Source organism: Lolium perenne, chromosome 4, assembly GCF_019359855.2.
Source record: "Lolium perenne isolate Kyuss_39 chromosome 4, Kyuss_2.0, whole genome shotgun sequence".
Taxonomy (NCBI): Eukaryota; Viridiplantae; Streptophyta; class Magnoliopsida; order Poales; family Poaceae; genus Lolium; species Lolium perenne.
In genome coordinates, this window is record NC_067247.2 from 267,975,142 (window position 1) to 267,996,186 (window position 21,045).

General features: G+C 44.8%; 2 protein-coding genes across 2 annotated transcripts; one reads left to right on the forward strand and one right to left on the reverse strand.

The window, feature by feature from the left end:
* Positions 1-3,168: 3,168 nt before the first annotated feature.
* Positions 3,169-5,284, forward strand: LOC127294899 (reticulon-like protein B16). The gene is made up of 5 exons (XM_051324807.2): positions 3,169-3,412; positions 4,204-4,384; positions 4,471-4,612; positions 4,692-4,761; positions 4,921-5,284. The coding sequence occupies exons 1-5, from the start codon at positions 3,301-3,303 to the stop codon at positions 5,085-5,087; spliced, it is 672 nt and encodes a 223-aa protein (XP_051180767.1). The 5' UTR covers positions 3,169-3,300; the 3' UTR covers positions 5,088-5,284.
* A 233-nt stretch (positions 5,285-5,517) lies between these two features.
* Positions 5,518-8,901, reverse strand: LOC127294897 (uncharacterized). Its single transcript, XM_051324806.2, has 7 exons — positions 8,624-8,901; positions 6,811-6,859; positions 6,625-6,727; positions 6,437-6,532; positions 6,270-6,344; positions 6,099-6,168; positions 5,518-5,845 (listed from the first exon to the last, which is right to left on the reverse strand). Exons 1-7 carry the CDS (start codon positions 8,864-8,866, stop codon positions 5,762-5,764), a joined length of 720 nt encoding a protein of 239 aa, XP_051180766.1. The 5' UTR covers positions 8,867-8,901; the 3' UTR covers positions 5,518-5,761.
* Between the last annotated feature and the right edge of the window lie 12,144 nt (positions 8,902-21,045).

Sequence of the window (21,045 nt, forward strand, 5' to 3'; positions counted from 1 at the left end):
TAGTGAACTGTGGACCCCGGTCCATTCTTTTACATCGAATACAATCTACTGCAATACTTGTTCTTTACTGTTCTTCGCAAACAAACATCATCTTCCACACCATACATTTAATCCTTTGTTACAACAAGCCAGTGAGATTGACAACCTCACTGTTAAGTTGGAGCAAAGTACTTTGATTGTGTTGTGCAGGTTCCACGTTGGCGCCGGAATCCCTGGTGTTGCGCCGCACTACACTCCGCCACCATCAACCTTCACGTGCTTCTTGACTCCTACTGGTTCGATAACCTTGGTTTCTTACTGAGGGAAAACTTGCCGCCGCACGCATCACACCTTCCTCTTGGGTTCCCAACGGGCGTGTGCTTTACGCATCATCACCCGCCGGCAAGAAGACGGAGGCGGAGAAGGTGAAGTCGGAAACAGCGCGCATCCACGGTAGCTACCGCTACCGCAACTACGACATCGCCGCGCCGCCCGCCTTCGCCAAGCGCGAGTCTGAGCGGTACCTCCGCGGATGCGCCGCGTCCTCTTTCGTGGCCTCGTCGTCCTCGGCGTCGAGCTCCCGCCAGCGCCCGCCGACTGCGCTGGTGGTGAAGATGGAGGTCGAGCCGAAGCCAGAGCCGTCGCGCCTCTCCCACTTCGCCGAGGGCGTCTACCTTGAGGATGAGGAGTTCAAGAAGCTCCTCCCGCAGCTCGGTGTCAACGCGGGCCTCGCGCCGGGCGACTTCATCGCGGAGCGGGAGCTTGACACCGTCGTCGGCCTCGTCGCGCGCTCCAGCCAGCAGGACGTGGAGAAGGCCGAGGAATGGCGGCACATCGCCCTCGAGCAGGACCGCTATTCGTCGACCTCATCACCGACGAGGAGTGAGCCGACGCGCCGCCGCCACGGCACAGGGCTCCGGTGAGCCGATTTTGCTACATGTACTATCGTGGCGGATTGTTTTACTTTTGCTGTAATGTAAGTGCTGCAATGCAGCTGAATTTAGGATGAACTGCAAGCATCGAACTATTTTTCTCTTGCGTGCGTTTTTTTTTAATGTCGTATCTAAACTGCGTATGTGCTTTTTGAACCCAAATCCGCGTTGTGGTGCCCTGGATACACGGATTTGGGGGTTTGCGCGCAAGCACTAAAAACCTATATAGACACTGTACAATGTTCGTCTAAACAAAGTAGGTGAGAGAACGCATAAACTAACAGTTCTATACTCTGCAAACATAATACAGCCGATGTGTTTCCCCCTTTGCAAGGAAGTACTTACAAAGGCACTCACATGGTTGAAAAGTTTTAATCAGTTATTATTTAAGTTGTTCTATCTTACTATACAAGTTATTAGTATTGAAACAACAGGTGTAAGTTGTCTATGGTCGAGTCATACAGCTCCAAGTCGTCCATAACCGCGGACACGGCTTTTCGAAAAGATTGTAACCCTACAGGGGTGCCCAAATGTGCCCACACGCACGCTCGACCCACTTACGACAGGTGGATATCGCGACTCGCATTCTCCTTCACTACAACAATGTCCAGGAAACCACCTAACTATGTTAAACCCGAATCAGAGTCCGGCCGACTCTCCGAGACGGACCTAGCTGTTGCGAGGACGATTAAGAAGGATCAGAGCCCACTAGAGGATGACCTCTTAACAATACGTGCCGCACCCACGGACGTGCAAGAGACAACGGGGATACAAGGAACACATGGCTTCCCCTAAAGTAACATCATATCATCTGACCACAAAGAAACAAGCTTGCACGCCCGGGGGAACAAAACATTCAAACTAATTATGGCCACTGGACAAAGCTATAGATTCCGGGAGTGGTCGAGGGAAGACCCGGTAAGCATACCAACGTGTGGTTAGAGCGCTCAGTCTCAGAACAGATAACAAGAACTCAGGTCCTAAGTTATAAAGAAACACAAGTGAGCCATTATAAAACGATCAGCTGACCCACCGATGCCTCCGCTAAGCAACTACTAACAGATATATACATAACCATGTGTCATGATTACCAAACAGATAACCAGATAAGATAGCGATAACGGTGACGAGATATAAACGGCACTAGCATGCACTACGACTCGCAATACCCGAAAACCAAACAATAGCTGTAGGAGGGTGGTGGAGGCAAAATGGGCTGCTTGACGTGACAAGAACGCAACTCAAGGTTAGCATAAGGGAGAAGGCAAAATAAAATAGGTGAGCGACTCCTGCAGAGACATGAGTTTAGAAAATGCTTGCCTATTAAAGATTGTCGAAGAACATCCGGAGAATTCGTCGTATCTCACAACACCACTTCGCGATTCTATCCGGGAAGAAGCAAATACTGGAACACACAACGCATACAAGTCTTACTACTACGGATAAAGAATCAACATGCTCATGATATGATATGCATGACATGGCAAGGATGGTGCAATGCATCTTATCCAAATTAAGCGGGATCGAAACCCGGACATACAAATTAGGTTGGAGTTGCATTTCTACCGACAAGTATCTGGTAGAGATGCTCTAAGCCCCCCCCCCCCCCCCCCCCCATCAAGGTGGTGTTGCACCTCCAGCCCCATTGTGATGCAACTAATGTTCAAATTCGTATTTAGCCCATCTTTAAAAATCATTTTGGTCACTTGTATCTAAGTATTCCTATGGAAGAAATGCCAACTGAATTTACCGAAGTTATTTTATTATCTGATTTTTCCTACAAGTTTGCTTCGTTATCCATGCTTTGTTTGGTACTAAAGGTTTTGCCAAGATTAGAGGAGATAATTCTAAAGGGAATTTGGTGAAACTCTTATTACCTTCATCTAATCCCCTAAAATCCTCCTAAAGTTGCAATCCCCAATCCACTAAGTAGGATAGTATATTAGATATTGGAGAAAATACACTAGTATTTGAGAAAAGAAATGAATCAAACTAACATGTACACTAAAACCAAATAATATGTGATGATTTGAAATTTGGTGGGGATAATTCCCACAAATCCCTAAAAATACATTACGCTTCAGCTTGATTAGCATTTCACATCACATCAAATCCCTGAAGCCAGTCTCTTTTTATAGCCTCCGACTAAGTGACAGCACCAAAGGCTCAATTAATCATCGCTACATCGATTAGATTAGCGAAGCAAATCAAGTCGAGTGATAATAAAATTGAAAAAGGCAGCGCCCTCGTGCGGTCCTACCGGCTATCGCCGCCGTCCCGTCGAGGAAGGAAGGAGCGGTCTTCCCCCTTCCCATCCCCGGACTATTCTTTCCCCAGTCGCCTCGCCTCCTCCCCGCCCCCGCCGCCGCGAAACCAAGGGCAAGAAGCCATGGAGGCCAGCGGGCCGGAGGCCGCCAACCCCGGGTGGATCGACGGGTCCGCCGACCCCTGCAGCTCCGCCGGCCGACTCTCCGTGCACCAGATCGTCGGCGGCGGGAAAGGTACCGCTACTACTCTCCGACTCCTAGTCCCGTGCTAAGTTCAGCGTGAATTCTGCATACGCGAATTCGATGTCGTCAGGTTGTCACGGGGCCGCGATGTCTCCCTTAATTAACTCATGAATACTACAGTGATTGTATTTGCGCAAAGTAGTGTCAGGGTTCGAGTAAAGGTGGTTGACCTGCTGGCTTTTGCTACTTCGTAGGGTGATAGAAGAAGCGTGCCTGAATGCGAGCGAAGGCTGGTGTAGTTGTTTAGTAGTTCAGAACTTGAGATTCTGTACTTGTGACTGTGCTGTGCACACAGAATCGAGGTCATGCCATAAAGTTTTGGTTCGAATTCTAGCTGATGTTTGTCAACTTTATCACCCTTGAAATACCTATGACTCTAATTTGATCAAACATGACATGAAGGTCACCTGCACATACTGATTTGAATCAACGGATGCCTTCGATGTTGTTAATAGCACTTTTTATCATTTAATATTCTTTCCTGCGATTTTCTGTGTTAGTATCAATGCAGTGAGAGAACAATCATTAGCATCACCTCAGATGACTCATGTCTATCATCTGATACACTTATTTGCTCAGCTTAACTTCAGGAATACGGTCTTTTAATATAATTTCTTCTGCACTGTTAATGGCAAAGTCGATAATATACGCATATAGCTTGATTTCTGTTTGAAGTTCAGGTAGTCATGGTTTTTCCAGTTCTATGCCTCAAAGTACCAGTTGTCATATGTCTCTCTCTTGCAGTCTTGCTCATGATTTAAGATGCTGTTCCTACCTTTCAGCTGCCGATATCATCTTGTGGAAGTGTAGACGTGCTACAGTTGGTCTTATATTTGGTGCTACCATTGCATGGTGGTTGTTCGAGAAGTCTGAGCTGTCATTCTTGACCATCTGCTGTGATGTACTGCTCATTTTGATACTTGTACAGTTCCTATGGGTGAAAATATCTGGCTTGCTGAATAAGTAAGGACCCTATATCCCTCCTTTCATGTTCTTGCATTTTTTGAAACAAGCGTATCTATATGTTTCTTGTCGGTTAATTATTGTAGGCAACCTAGGCCACTACCTGAGTTAGTTCTATCAGAGGAGATGGTTAATAATGCCGCCGCATTATTCCGTGTTAAAGTCAACAATATGCTGATGATTGCACATGACATTACTCTTGGCAAGGACTTCCGCCTCTTTTTCCAGGTTAGCTACCATGACATTGTTTCTCTTTCTTGATTACATGAGATCATTATGATTGTTGACCAATGGAAATTCTTCACAGGTTGTGTCTGTCCTTTGGCTGCTATCTGTTATTGGCAATTTCTACTCTTCTGTAACTCTTGCTTACGTAGGTATGTTATGTGTAAACATCTCATGTTGAATCCGCTTAGAGACAGACATGTAGGGACATACAGTACCAAGAAGCATGCAGAATCGTGTATCTGTTTGTTTGTCTACAGTTTGTCCTTTGTGTAGGGTTGAATGCTAATTTTACAGTGTGTGGGTGACAGGAACCATTGCTTTGGTCACAGTACCTGCACTATACCATAGACACCAGGAGAACGTGGACAAGTATGCTGGGATGCTCCACCGGAACTTCTCAAGGCACTACAAGGTAGTTGACGAAAATGTGATAAGCAGACTACCGAGAAGTTTTATCAGAGACAAAGACGACTGATCTTCTCGAACAGTTAACGGATGTTAGTTTTTTTTTCCTTTGGTTTACTTTGGTTGTATTTCTGCAACATAGGTTGCATGAAGTTTTAACTCTAGATCAGTGAAAGCGAAGCTTGATGTAGGTATCGTTCTAATGTACTCCTGATGAATAAGTTCGAAACCAAAGAGACATGCAGAAGATCGCAGCACCTCATCCAATATCGTTAAGTCCTCTAGTCCTCTGTATATGATGGTCTACTTGTGACTATTGAAATTGTTTCGGGGCAAAATCAGCTGCAAGTTCTTAAATATTAGAGCACACGACAGTTGTCAGAATTAGAGTAGCTGTTACACACATCATTCGGACTTGTCTCCTGGCATACATACATGTGCAAGTTCATTTCATAGCAACTACAAACATATACTGTGAAGTTCTGGAATACGATTACACATCAGCAAAGATGCTACTACTGCTAGCACTATCACTTGTGAGGCATCTTATTCATAGCACTGTCACTGGAGTACCATGATGAATGGTACAATCTCATTCAGGCCTTCTCATTCAGCATGTCCATCCAACTCTCAGATAAATAGTACATTGAAATTGTTCCATACACAATATCATAGTAAACCAACTACAGTAGCCATATTTAATGCTGGCTGACATGAGCATTACTACACTGGCATCGTGGTTATTCATTTCTCAAATTGCGCCAGCATCTCCTGTGCAGTCTCACGCCAAACATTGTAGAGCTCGTCCGTGAACAGAACAAAATGCACCTGCCAATTACAATGTGGTTTACATGTTTAATTAAGATAGATGCCAGCGCCACAGAAATAGAATAATGAAACCAAACTAAATGCTTCTAAACTAACCAGTGAGTCACGATTTAACGAGTTTTCATAATGAATGCCAATTTAAGTAGTGGTTATATAGTTACTGTATTTTTGTGTAAAACGGCATTTGGTTACAAATACCATATTGGCATGGCTGTATAGTAACTAAGTGTTTACATGAAGATCTACGGCTTACCTCTTTAATATCACCTGAAAACTGTCGAGCAGTTGAAATAGCTATGTTCGATGCTTCCTTTGGAGGGTAACTGCATGACCAATCATGTTAAATTTCACAAATTAGATAGTACATAGAATAATATGCACAAAAAAGCACATACATGAATGAGAAAAGGCATTTAGTATATACCGGAAAATACCACAGGATATAGCAGGGAATGCAATGTACTGAATGCCATTCTCTTTAGCAAGCTTCAGGCTATTTCTGCGATTAATTGATGCAGTTCAGGGTAATTTTTCCATGATTCACAGCTAGAATGGTATTTTCTAATATATAAATGTAAAAGAAGGACTTACTCATAGGCATTCTTTAAGAGCAGCTCAGGTCGCTTATCCATATCATATACGGGCCCAACTGTGTGTATCACACGGGACACAGGAAGCTCAAAAGCTCTGTTTCATTCAATACACAGGCAGACGGATATAATTTTTTTTAGGAAGATGGCATTCTGAAGCTACTAAAATGAATCAGAAAAGGTACTAACGGAGTAATTCTGGCTTCTCCAGTAGGGCAACGGACTCCAGGTTTAACCTCAGGAACTTTACGGCATGCTTGCACAAGTTGTGGTCCAGCAGCTTGATGTATAGCTGACATATGGGTTTCAAGTTAGTATGAGATACTCAGTGAGTGATAAGTAAAATGATTACGCCTCTCAGAAACATGTCATTACCTCCATCAACACCTCCCCCTCCTAGCATTCGTTCATTAGCAGCATTAACCTGCCAAAACATATCTACGTTATATTCTTTCTTGCTGAATACAAAGATTATTATCTGCTTCATTGCTGAATACAGTGATAGTATTGCTTTCAAGAAAGTCACAACACAAATTTTACACATCATATAGCGTCTTAAACAGAAATGTCACTAAATGCATCAGATCAAGAGGAGGTTTTAGTTACTACACTTGCCCGCATAATTGATCATGGCATACTAAATTGCAAGCACATAAGCTGTAACCAGTCTCATGGGCTCATAATACGATACTTCACCAGCTTACGTCTTGTTTTCAAACTTAGAAACTTTTGCAAAAGGACTGAAATTTCATGATGGTTTAATTTAGCTTTCAAGACTCCGAATTCTAGTAGGCTGAACTTGATCAAACTCCTTGAGCATAAGTTTATCGCAGAATTTGTGTATCGCAGAAGTTTATTGTAGCAAGCAATCCACACGCCAAGTTAGTAAGCAGAATTTATCAGGAAGCATATGTAGAACCAACAATGCATTGTCCTGTATGAGCTGATCTCATCCCAGTAGCACCAAGGAATATATATGACAGAATGAAGGATCAGGGCCAGCAAGGCACTAGCCCTCACCACCCCCCGAGAGGCAAGCCCACTACAAGTCCAACAAGCACAAGAGATCAATCGATTGCTACCTGCTCGACTAATTGTTCTACAAGAAACATAGAGACTATCGCGTTCTGTCTTGAGCCTTTCTAAAGTTGCAACCATGCATTAATGGATGCCAACAAGGCAATTTCATCGTTTCCAGCAGTTCTCAACCGTTCTACTTTTCCCATCAAACAGTGGCTGAGATTATGGAGATACTGCGTCTCTTCTTGTTCGTTCTTCTGGTTTCTTAGTTCACCCTCAGCTGACTTCGCTTCCCTCTGCTCTTCAACTCAATTTCAGCGTATCAAAACAAGGACCAAGTTACTCAATTTTATGTGCTCCGTTCCTGATTCCTGAACTCTTGGTTGGATCCGAGAGAGTGCTCAAGAGAAAGGGGAAAAGTTCATTCAGTTCATGATGTGGTCTTATTTTTCGTGCTGCAGATCAAGTCACCTTCATCCAAATTGAGCCATATCCAGGTGCTTTTGTTCCATGCCTTGGCCAGTTTTTATGCAATGTAGTTGGTCTCATGATCAATAAATATATCCTATAAAACCAACATTCTATGAAGTATGGAACCATGATGTTTCCTGGTATACCCCCCTTGAATATTGAGCAGTTATTAGTCATTCAGTTTAAGATGTAGAGGTCATTGATCATTGGTGTGTACTTGTTTTTTATACTGTTTTTGAAATGCAACATGTTAAGTACTCTGAATAACTGATAATCTTTACGGTTGATTTTTTGTAGTACATCTAAAACTGAATATAGTGTAGCAGAAATATTAAGTACTTTTATCTGAGCCAGGGGCCTTTCCATTGTCTTGCCCCTGGGCCCTGTAAAGGATCGTCATCCCCTAATGGTAGAAGCGACTGATGCGGAGTTGCGGACATCAAAACCGGAAATAAGTATACTAGTATAGCTAAAAAGACCTTGTTCACCAATCTAAACCTAGCAAAAACACTCTGAACCTAACTGAAAACCCCCATCTGATGTTTCCGCAGCTGGGTTCGGTTCGGTTCCCCATTTGAGATCAACCGCGGGCAAGCAAGCAAGCAGGCCACGTCGCAGGCCGAGATCATACAAAAACAGCACGGCGTGGAGGATACAAGGTGGGATTGGGATCATGGGATGGAGCGGAAGCACATACGATGGCGTCGGTGGCGCCGTCGACGGACCAGAGGGTGATGTCGCCCTTGTGCAGCTTCAGCGCGCCGGCCCCCGCCGCCGCAGAGAGGCGAAACGTCTCGCCGCCTTCGAACCCCGACGCCGCCATCGCGAAGGCCCTCGTCGTCGAGCAGATGCTAGGCCGCCGCCGCCTCCGCAGAAGCTTGGGGAGTGGGAGTGGGAGCAGCGACGGCGTCAGGAAAATTCTGGTGGCTACACGCGACATTCGTTGTGGCCTTGTGGGCGAGCGTGAGGGGCACGCGGCTGAGTTTCTGTCCCTGGAGGCCTGGACTGAGGTCTGGAGCTAAGGCCCAGATCACTGTAAGTATACTTTAGGCCTACTGTATGGCCCATTTAGCAACTCGGCCCGCGTAATGTATACTCGTACTTTTTAAGGGTCTGGCTATGTCCTGATTGACTGAGATTTCTTTACTTCCTAAAAAAAAAGGGATTTCTATTTTCGTGCCCTCGGTTTCTTAGTTGTGCTCAGTTTTCCCCAGCTCCTTAGTTTTTCTTCAGTTTTTCCCAAGTCCTTGTTTGAAACCCGCAGAAGCAGCTCAGACGGCAGGATTCCCGTTAAGTTGACCGTTCCGTGCTGTGCTGACGTGTGGAGCCGCGTCGTGTGGGTCCTCGTCGCGTGGAGCTGGTACAAAGGGACCGCGTGGGACAGGACGAGATAGCGTTTGGTTGCACGTGAGCAGGAGCTCAGTTTTGTCTCTCTCGGCCCAAATTGGCATTTTCCCTTTTAAGAGCACCTTTTCCCCTCTTTCTCTCTCTGTCTTTTTCACCAAATTAGTATCAAATCTAGAGAAGCTTCTCTATTTCTGCCTTTTGACCCTCGTTTTTTGCCCAATATGGCAGCAAATCTAGAAGCTAGTATATGATAAATTCACGAAGGCATAATCGTAAAACGTATAATACATAAACTGCATACAGCAGCCAAAAGCAGCCAATAACATTGTTAATGTTCACGACAAACTAAGATGAAAAAAATACAAGACGCACGCAATGTATGGCCAGCTAGAAGATTCCTCATTGCTCATATATTTCTTCGTCGTCCCATCCGTGCATTATCCCAAGGAAATATTCATTGAACTCCTTCCGTCTGCAGTATGCAGCTAATACATCCTCCAGACGGTATGGCCTGTGTTCATTTCTCAGACCGTAGTTTCCCATTCTATTCACATATCGTGGCCACTCATCCCAGGCCTTTGTATCATGAATGTACTCTCTGATATAACCCAAATCGGCGTAGTAGATGCAGCCAGGTAGAAGTGTCGGGTGCACTGTGGTGTCGATGGAGATACACCGGATATAATGCACGAAGAAGGCATGACTTCCAATGTTACTGACCGGATGGAGAGAGCGGCTCTGAGTGTCCACACGGTACACCAATGGTTGGTCCTCCAAAAGCATGTTGTCCAACAACACAAGCAGCAGATCACCATCCGACTTCACAAGATAGAACTTGTCATTTCCAAGTTGTGGAAATGAAATTAGTGTCTCCATCTTGACAGTGCTCGCGCGCTGCTGCAACTGTACAATGGTGCACACTATTCTTCCGGACTCAAAATTATCCACAACTATTGCATACAGTTCACCATTGAACGGGTAATGCAACGCAAACTATGGTTCTCCATCGAAATACTACCATCTCCCCAATCTTCATATATATCCTTAGTTGGAGTGCTCTCATCGACCCAACTAATTTCGTTCGGGTAAGGTGAGCAAACGAAGACCATAGTCGGGGATTTGATCACAGCGACTGAATTCAGAAAAACAGATGGCATCTGCGCCTCAAACATAGTGTTCGATGCCTTTGTGAGTGGGTTCAGAAGCTGTATCTTGTGCGGCGGGTTCTTCTGGGCAAGCACGATGACACCACGGCAAAAGCCGACGAAGTACTATCTAAAATATATTGATGAAGATAACATTCAACACTAAGATTGAAAATAAGAATATATTAACCCTATAGATATGGAGGAATTTGGAGGAATTTGAACCTTGCACGAACTTCCGATAGATCTATGGTGACGTAGCGGGATGTGCCGAGTTGGAGGAAGGTGAACTCAGCGGCGCGTGGAAGGGCGTGGTCTACCATGATCCATTCGTGCAGGTGCACGTCGGGCTCAGGTAAACCTGAGCGCCAATTTCTACAGACTTGCCTCATAGCAGAGTAGGCGTCCACGTACTCCTCATTCGCCAGTAAGCATTCGCCGATCTTGTGAAGTGGTCCGTCACCCACGAGAGAGGCCCAGCTCACGGAGGCGACGCGCTTGGATGCGCCGCCCTCGGAGGCGACGGGCTCGGCGGCGACGGGCTCTGAGGCGCCGGGCTCGGCGGCGACGGGCTCGGCGGCGACGGGCTTGGAGGCGACGGGCTCGGCGGCGACGGGCTTGGAGGCGACGGGCTCGGAGGCGACGGGCTCGGCGGCGACGGGCTCGGCGGCGACGGGCTCGGATGCGACGGGCTCAGATGCGACGGGCTCGGCGGCGACGGGCTCGGATGCGACGGGCTCGGAGGCGACGGGCTCGGGGGCGATGGCCGCCAGCGCATTCTTCTTCTCCATCGTCGGCAGGGCTCGTACGGCGGTTGGGGTTTTCCTTCGATTTGGAGAAGTTGATGGGACGTGAGAGGCGTGGTTTCGTGCGTGAGCGAGAATGAGACGTGCGTGTGCGAGAGAGGAGGGAGAGAGGGGCTTACGCGTCCTAAATGCGACCCGCGTCCACTAGTGCACGTTTGCACCGCGACACGCGTCAACAATGGCACGTCTTCCACTTCTGCACCGCAACACGCGTCCTCGAGTCTAACCTTGGAAATTTAGATATACTCAGGTATACCCTCGAGTCATATACTAGCATTTTTTGTGTGCTCAGTTTTCCCCTTGGGTGCTAATACTGGCTAGTGCAATATACTCAGTTTTACCCTCAAGTGGCTGGTCAACAGAGAGTCAACAAATAGGATTAACCAGTTAAATGAGTTATTTAATGTGCAAAAAATTACGAAAAAGAGTGGCACTTACTCATGGAGTCTTTACCACAAGTTGCCACTTCTCAAATCATAGATAAATCATAGATAAATCAAGTTTTACCACAAATTGCCACTTCTCAAATCACCTAGTAGCTATGAAGGTGCATGGTTTTCCACAATAAGCCCTACCCAAAACAGCTTTTTCCAAAACATACTTTGTCTGAATGAGGCCATAATTTTCACACTCATGTATATTTGTATTGCAAATAGTTTGAGGTAGGCCAAGATGGGTTTCATTGTACAAAACACGCATTTTTCATTTTTTAAATCTCATATTTGAATTCCTTAGTCTGTTTACTACTCACTTGCCTTTGGTTTCTTGATACTACTCAGCTTTGCCCTCTTCCTTCACAAATTCTCACAGACGCCCAACATTGCCCTAATTGGTCTAGCCCATGTCACGCGGATCGTGCCCGCCGACCGTTGATCGTATGATTTAACGGGCAGGATAACCCCTATCTCTCTCTGGTCGGGGCCACCATCCTCTCTCTCTCTCTCTGTGTCGGCGGTTAGCTTCCACCCTCTATGTATGCTAAAGGGCGGTTACCCAGTACGCTAAAGTTTGGTTTTCTGTATTATTTTTCACGAGATAAATTATAAACTCTTTTAGGTATTATTTTTCACGTAAAAAATGATAAACCATCACCGATTTGTACTTTTCACGCAAAAAATGATACACCATCACCCATTTGTTGTAGCCATTACTTTTCACGCAAAAGATGATACACCATCACCAATTTATTGTAGCCATTACTTTCCACGCAAAAAATGATACACCATCACTCATTTCTTGTAGCCATTACTTTCCACACAAAAAATGATGAACAATCACCGATTTCTTGTAGCCATTACGGTAAAATGATAAACTATCATGAATTACCATTTCTTTTAGCCATTACTTTTCACGGTAAAATGATGAACAATCACCCATTTCTTGTAGCCATTACGGTAAAATGATAAACTATCATGAATTACCATTTCTTTTAGGCATTACTTTTCACGGTAAAATGATGAACAATCACCCATTTCTTGTAGCCATTACGGTAAAATGATAAACTATCATGAATTACCATTTCTTTTAGGCATTACTTTTCACGGTAAAATGATGAACAATCACCCATTTCTTGTAGCCATTACGGTAAAATGATAAACTATCATGAATTACGATTTGAAGGGATCTCGGGATACTAAATTAGTGTCATAAATGCTACTACTTTTTCCTATATATGTGGTCAAAGTTTAAAGGGAAGTTTGACTAAACACAAAACCTAGATGACTACCCCCACAACGATCATGTCCTCCTTAGGCTGGCATAGTGCTAGTATCTAAATAGATCTTGTACACACATTTTGTATTGAGATTCTACAAAACAATAAATTTAGAAGATTATGATATTACCCTATAATACCACCCACTATAGTGATAGTATCATAGGCAAATACCATATGCATGATACAACAATATGATACTATGCACTATGACTAGCCTTAATTTATTGTGTAAACCCCCACATGGCCACAACGGTCACCTCCTCCTTAATTTATTGTGTAAACCCCTACAACGGTCATCTCTCCCTTATAAACACCCACAACGGCCATCCCTTGTGTCAATAGGTTCTGTCTCTCTCTTCTTCGTTCACATACACTTGATCCATTGCCATGGCTTCCACGTGGATTATCATCATTGCCACCACCACCGTCAACACTGCCATTGATCATAGAGGAGTTCTTCATCGTCGTCTATGAAGATCCTTTGGTCAAGAAGGTACGTCCGTGTTCCCACATATATGATGCATGTGATTAATTATGGGGGCTACATGTATTTCGCCCTCCGTTTCGTTTCCAGACTATGTTACTATTGCATAATATCAGTGGCGGAGCTAATAACTAATATCTTGCATGAAAATTCCACCTAAATTTTTCCATGAAAGAATTAGGCAATAAATGGACTCTATTAATATTACATGTACTACTACTCGGACGACGAAGATACTGACGATGAAAGCGACGACGACGTGAAGCCATGCATCCATCCCCTTTAGATAAGGGAATTATGACCAAGAATATATATGTAGCTTCATATGCATCGATTTAGAGATCTAGCTATATATTATGCATTTAAAAAATTATATCGCAATTTTCACCATGATTCGAGCACCACAGCCTCCAAACGATGCCGATATCGGCATGGTCAGAACGGCTATGCTCGCCGCCACTGCTAGGTCACCGTCGGGAAGCACCATGTTTAGCATAAGATTCACTTTAGATTAAGCTCGAAAATAGTCACCTGCCATTGGCTGAGGCGGCCCCACAGAGCGGCTTTATATGATATTCTCTAAATAAATAGACGACCCCAGCGGTCATTGGCTGCGGAGGCCCCACAGAGCGGGAATATATAATTTTCTCTAAATAAATAGAATACCCCACTGGTCATTGGCTGCGGCAGCCCCACAGAGCGGTAATATATGTCTTTTCCTGAAAAATAGACGACCCCACTGGTCATTGGCTGCGGCAGCCACACAGAGCGGTTATATATGTATTTTCTTGAAAAATAGACGACCCCACTGGTCATTGGCTGCGGCAGCCCTATAGAGCGGCCCCATTTGTCATTGGCAGCACCGCGTATATAATCAGGAAATAAAACGGCCCACGCGTCAGCGGCAAATGGATGGCTACCCATCAGCACGAGACGGTCAGAGAGGAACTGCCCTCTGTGCAGCCCCACCTCGATCTGTGCAGCCCCACCCGTCAGATTAACGGTAACGGTAAGGCCTCTGACCTGACGGCAACCCTCCCGTCCGAGGGGTTTCAAACTAGAGGGAGGAGAAAACTGAGGAAAAGTTAAGAGACTGAGGAAAACTGAGCACAACTAAGGAACCAGGGGCACGAAAATAGAAATCCCAAAAAAAAAAAAATGCTCCTAATCAGCCGACCGATCGAGCAAAAAAAGATCGGTCGCTGAGAGCCCGCGCACTTCCTCCCTTGCGCACTGTTTCCACGGTGGGCCCTGTATTCCTTTTTGCTGCTAATAGTATGGTTTGGGTGTCCTTTTGCCGGAAGGATCCCGCATGCAAGACTCGGCATTCACGTGGTGGACCTGCAGTTGTTTATGGCTGAGTTCTTTTGCTGCTACTAGCATGCAAGCAACACTAGGTTAGTAGCTATGGCCTTCACCTGGTGGACCCGACAACTGATTAATGGATGGGTTTTTGTTGGTGCTAGTACTAGCATGCATGCAATAGTACGATAGAACCAGTGTACCCGATGCATGTCGTGTTGATTTACACACAATTAATTTTAAGTTAGTTATTTTTGTAACAAATGCTCTACGAGTTTTGTGACAGAAGCACATAGAAGATGTTGTAATGTTTATCTAAGCTCTTACCTTAAAAGTTTATTTTCCCAGGTTACTCGATGTTGTATAAGTTATTTAATAATGTAACAAACTCATATGAATTTTGTTGGGAAATTAGATGCCAGACATTACAAGTAAGCATGTTCATGAAATTTTCTGATATTGCATATGTGTGTTAAGATTGTAATAAACCCTTATGTGTTTTGTTGTGAAAATACACAGGAGATGTTGCTTTGTTATATCAGCGTTTGTTACAAGTTTTTTTTCGGCTTTTTCGATGTTACGTAAGTGCTTCTAAAATGTACCAAACTCGTATGAATTTTGTTGTAAAAGTGGACATGGGATGTTGTAATGTTTTATGTGTGTTTGCTACAAGTTGTGTTTTTCTCAGATTTTTCGATCATGTCTACATGCTCTTAAAAATGGTGCAACACATGATTTTGTGTTGTTGTAATCACTTATAAGTTTTGTTCAAATAGTTTGTGTTTTTAAATTTGTGACAAATTGTAAGAATGGTTTTTTGTTGTAATTGCTAAACAAAATTGTGAAGATAACTGGTAATTTTTGTTGTAAATCAATTTGTAAGAAAAAAAATGTTTAATGGTTTTTTACTGCACAATTTATCGATAATTTTATGTTAATTTTCTATTTCCCAATCCATATGTGCAAATCTAAATAGGATATCACCTCTTTTATGTGTAGCTTGTGTGTGTAACAATAGCAGTTGTACCTTTAATGCACGAAGTTAGAAAAGTCAGAGTGTGCATAGAGCTACCACAGTACCACGTGATGAGACTCCACCTTTTTTGGCCAGCGGGTCTCCATGCAAGCAGCACCAAGAATGCGACGTGACGTATCTTGCCTGACGCGGTGCAGGAAAGGAGAGCGACGTACGGAGAGAGTTGGATCGCACGATCCTAATCCAACGGAAGCCGGAGCAACCGATGCTGGCGCAAATATCAGCCGACCGACGCCTAGCGCTGGCCAAAAAGACTGAGATTTCTTACGTCTCAGCAAATTCGTCATTTTAATTGCCTTCTCTTTTTTAATGTGTTCAGTACATTCATGTGTTTCAGTTCTCCAAAAAGAGCGTAAATTTCAGCGCACCCCCGAAAGAGTAAATTTCAATGAAACCTATTATCACCAATGCATTGCAAAACATGTACTAGGCTCGGTGAAATAGAGTAGTAAATAAATTCATTAGACTTGACAAAACAGAGTGACAACGGCTGCATTCACACTTGCAACTCTTCATTCCTCTACCTCTTTCTAAGATTTACACTTACATATCTCTATCCAAGGGCACAGCAAGAAGAGGCTCATTCAGAGCTCCAAGAAGGCAAGAAGCACCACTCTAGTAGAATCTACAAATGTTGTTGCTGGGAGGCAATCAAGGAATAGACAGGCAAGCAGCAGGATGAAAAGGATATGAAGTGCAAACAACATTCACAAAATGACCCTGGAAGATATGAAGTGCTTGAAATGAATTCATGGGTGTTGCCCCGATCTGTGTTTGAACAGCTCTGTGTTGCCCTTATGTGTGTCACAGTTATTTTCTGATGAACTGTGTGTGTTGAATTTAGTTCTTGAAACGTGGAGGCAAAGATTTGCCTCCATTCATTAAATAAGGAGTGTCATAACATGACAAGTCAGAAAGTTCAAGAATAAAAAAAATGAACATATTTGGTACCACAACTTGCAGCTAAATTGCATTTTAGTCCCACTTGTTGCAAAGTGGAAACCGGTGGTACCACAACTTGTATAAAGTGAACAAATTTGGTTCAAACAGTCTGAATCCACGTAGGTTGCGTACTTGATTTTTTTTGCAGTGAAGTCCAGAAAATAACGAGTAATACGATTCAGCATTGCTTCATGCGCTGGGATGAGTTTTTTTTATAGAAAGGCACATCGTACTCCTATATTTCAGTTATTCTCCTCTCCTTTGTCTTACCTTTTGGGCAAGAATAGAAACAGAGGCAATTTCGACGAGGTGGCGGAGATGAGGCAGTGGCAGCGGTTAGTTGCGGCGACGACGGATCCCAACGATAATCGGAAGGTGGATTATTAGTCATATACGTAGTTGGATTACGGCATATGTATTATGTTGTAATGCCCAATCAAATCTCATAGTAATCATCTTGTCATGTATGGTCGATATTCTGTCAATTGCCCAGCTGTAATTTGTTCACCCAACATGCTATTTATCTTTATGGAGAAACACCTCTAGTGAACTGTGGACTCCGGTCTTTTCCTTTACACTGATAAATTGAACCACTACAATCCTGATCTGTTACTTACTACTTACTGCAAAGCTTTGTTCTCTTTATTTACTGCAAACATCTCCTTCCACTCGATACATTTGATCATTTGTGTTCAGCAAACCGGTGAGATTGACAACCTCACTGTAAGTTGGGGTAAAGTAATTTGGTTGTGTTCAGGTTCCATGTTGTTGCTGCCGCTAGTAGTGCGCCCTGCCACTAGTCAGCTCGCATCACCTTCAGAAGTCACGCATTTCTCCTACTAGTCGATTAAACCTTGGTTTGGTACTGAGGGAAAATTTGCTGTTGTGCTCATCACACCTTCCTCTTAGGGTTTCCCAATCGTTTCCACAACAACGCTCAGCAAGATTGTCTGGCACCATCACCGGAGCACCATCAGCGCCTCGTGCACGGTCCAGTCCTCCACATGGTCGATGTGGATGAGGGAATCATAGCACAGGCACTCCGGTGGCGGCGTCACCTCCCTGCGCAGCGGCAAGTAGCCGTTCATTTCCACGATGCGGCCGACATCCTGCGAAAGACAGAGAAACCGTGATGCCCTGGGATGCAGTCAATGTTGCGACACCACACCCAGCAGCTGAAGAGCTCAGTGTTCTCCTGCGAGTAGGTGCGGCTGTCGAGGCGGTCGATGAGGACATGGTTGCCCATCACCTCCTCCGCTCCCTCTCTCGACCACATGTGCATCGGCATCCTCTCGATGCAGACACGAACGTGCAGGTTGTAGGTCAGGTGGACGGCATGGTCGGACTCACGCCAAACCTAGAGCATGAAGGTGGAGCCGTCGACATGCAGGCGGCCGAGGGCGATGGCGCGGTCGCGGTGTGACGGGATGTCGAAGAGGACGAGGAAAGCCTTCGGGTGGTGGCGGGTGACCCACAGCTGGTGTGGCGGCAGGCGGAGCTCCTTCTCCAGCGCCTGCCCCACTAGGTGAGGTTTGGCACAGTGACGCGCCTCCGTTGCCGTTTGCGAGGACACCACGGCTACGCAGGTTGAAGATCTGATGTTCCATGCTGCGGGAGGCGATGATGATTGAGTGGCTGGAGGTCGGCGTGGAGCGACGAGGACCAGGCTTGGAGGCGATGAGGTGGTCCATGACCGGTGACTGGACAGGGAAGCGGAGCCGCTCGTGCACCGCCCCACGGGATGGAGGAGCCCGTCGCGAGAGTGGACAGTGGATGCCCGCGGTGTGCCCCCAAGCCCAACATTCGATGCACCGGATTGGGTCTCTGCAGGCAGCTCGATAGTGTGTTTTGCTGAGGCAGCGAAGGCAGCGACCTCGGAAGCGCCTTTAAAAGGCCGCGTGGGTAGGGTCGAGCGGAGCACCTGTGCGGCGGAGCGAGGCAGCAGGGATGGGCCGTTGCCTTGTCGGAAGCGGAGGGGAGCGCCCACGCCGGCCACGCCTCGAAAGAACCAACCCCCAATGAGGGAAGTTTTGTTCCTTTGAGGCATTGACCAAAGGAGCGGCGTCGCAGACCACAATGGATTGAAGGCGTGGTCGAGGTCCATCAGGCGCCGTGGTCGGGGCGTGAGGCGACCGAAGCGGCGGGGAAGAGCTGGACCTTTCAGATCTAGGGACGAGCTTGGCGGGGGCAGGGGACGGACCAGCAGATCCGGCGAAGGAGGTAGCGACCACCTCGGAGTCAAGGCCCGGACGACCTGGCGCGGCCATGCCGCGGGGAACCTGGGAGCCAGCAGGGGCACCGGGTGAGCGGGTGGCCGGCGCCATCAGCGGCACGGAGCATGGGCTTACCTAATACATAGTTGGGATTGGGAAATTTGGTACGGGGCAACGCGACACAACAGGGACTTGGCCTTGAAGAGATCTAGGCGGTTTTTGTGAAGATTACAAATTACAGGGTTTTTCTGAAAATTAACCCGCCACCGTGTCGTCCACGTGTCCGCAGCAGAAGGTTCCAAGACCTAAAACCAATCTCCCAAAATTAAAATGACCCAGATGCTTCCCCCCCTCCCCCCTCCCCCTCCCCCCACCCCAACCCAACCCACCCCACCCCACTCGGCAACCCAATCCTAACTGGGGTTTTAATGGATGAAATTAGAATTGGGGTTGGAGCTGATTTGTTGTTAAAAACTCTCGCGTTTCATTCCTTACAAACCGTCCAACTAACGAGAATGGTGATGGAGGTCATAGTGTGTCGGTAATAACTTACTAGACCATAAAAGCGCGCGTTGCCGCGCCCGCCCGTCTGCGATAGAATTTTTCTATATTAGGAAAATACGAACATAGAAGTTAAAATGCATCAGTCTGAAGTACAGTTCCCCAACGTAGATAGTAAAAAAAAGAACGATTTGACAGGAAACTTCAAGTACCAAGTACAAGTAGTACAGTGTATGGCAAAAATTATACCATGCATTAAATTGGTAAATTCCAAATGACATAAGACTATAATAAAGTGAACCATGACTGAATATTATAAAGAGACTCGTCTGTTATCTTCATCTTACTTAATGACACTGTCCATTCTAATATTTCTTACTTTATATACTCAAAATTTTAATCAAATTTTTGTACGTTAGTATAAACTCATCCTCCTAAGCGAACAAAATACCAGTTACAATTGATTGTAAGTCAAAGGATTGCATGTTCATAGAACACATAGAACAACTCTTCTTCATGAAACTTTACACGCACATAAATAGGAAAATTAACTTCATTTTTTAGCCAGGAGCATGCCCTTCCATGAGACATTTCAACGTCCGTAGACTTTTCTTGTACAACTTGAGAGGTGCAAAAGCATTACAAACATCAAAGCTACCAAGGAGATCTCACAATTTAGGAATCATAGAAAACTGCACACATAGAGATATATATGTATATTAATTAACTAAAACAACAGGAGCATATGGATGCTGAGTACTTAAGATAATATTGTATACGACATAGATTCCATGACAAAAGAGGTTCAGATAGTAAAAACAAACTTGAATATTTTTCCAATTAATATTTACTCCACTGTCCATGAGAAATGCAATGTTAGTGTGGTTAAATAGCTCAACATGCAAATAAACAGATGTTAATTAGATGGAGATTTGCTTATTTTATTTGACATCTACGTGCCGCGCAGAACAACTCTCTGTGGTACAATCATCAATATGCCCAAGTAAGCTATTTACAAATGAACACGATATGTAGTCATGTTTGCATGCACATGGCTTCTTATATGATAGAGACAAATGCATATGTATCTGGCATAAGCAACAATACCAGAAAGTAGACAAACTGATCAGGTCAAGTGTTTGTTTGGATATTTCATTTTCCAGCGGATACATCATTTCAGTATTAGTGTATACTGTCGTATATCATCCTAGTGCATGGTTGTGCTAGCCTTTAAATTGCACATGATGTTACTGTTGTACAACCATGCAATAATAAGAACACGTTTATTCATTAGTAATGACGTGTCAATATAATTTAACAGGGAGTTACTGAAATACCAAATGTAGAAAAGTAAATCCTTGCTTGTCACGGTAGTTAGAATATACTCCCTGCCCAATGTTAATTATAAGAATCAAGTCAGCGAATACAAAACGATACAAAATATAGAAAATGTGCCTAACTAAAAAGTTTTTCTTCACAGCTTTAATATCCACCCTCTCTCGGTCCCTATAAGAAAATAAAGACTGCATTTATTTTTTTGCCAGAAACTCCTACATTGCCGGTATATATAGAAATATTTCATGTACCGGATGATAAGTTGGACAAATAAATCGAAAGGGGGGACTA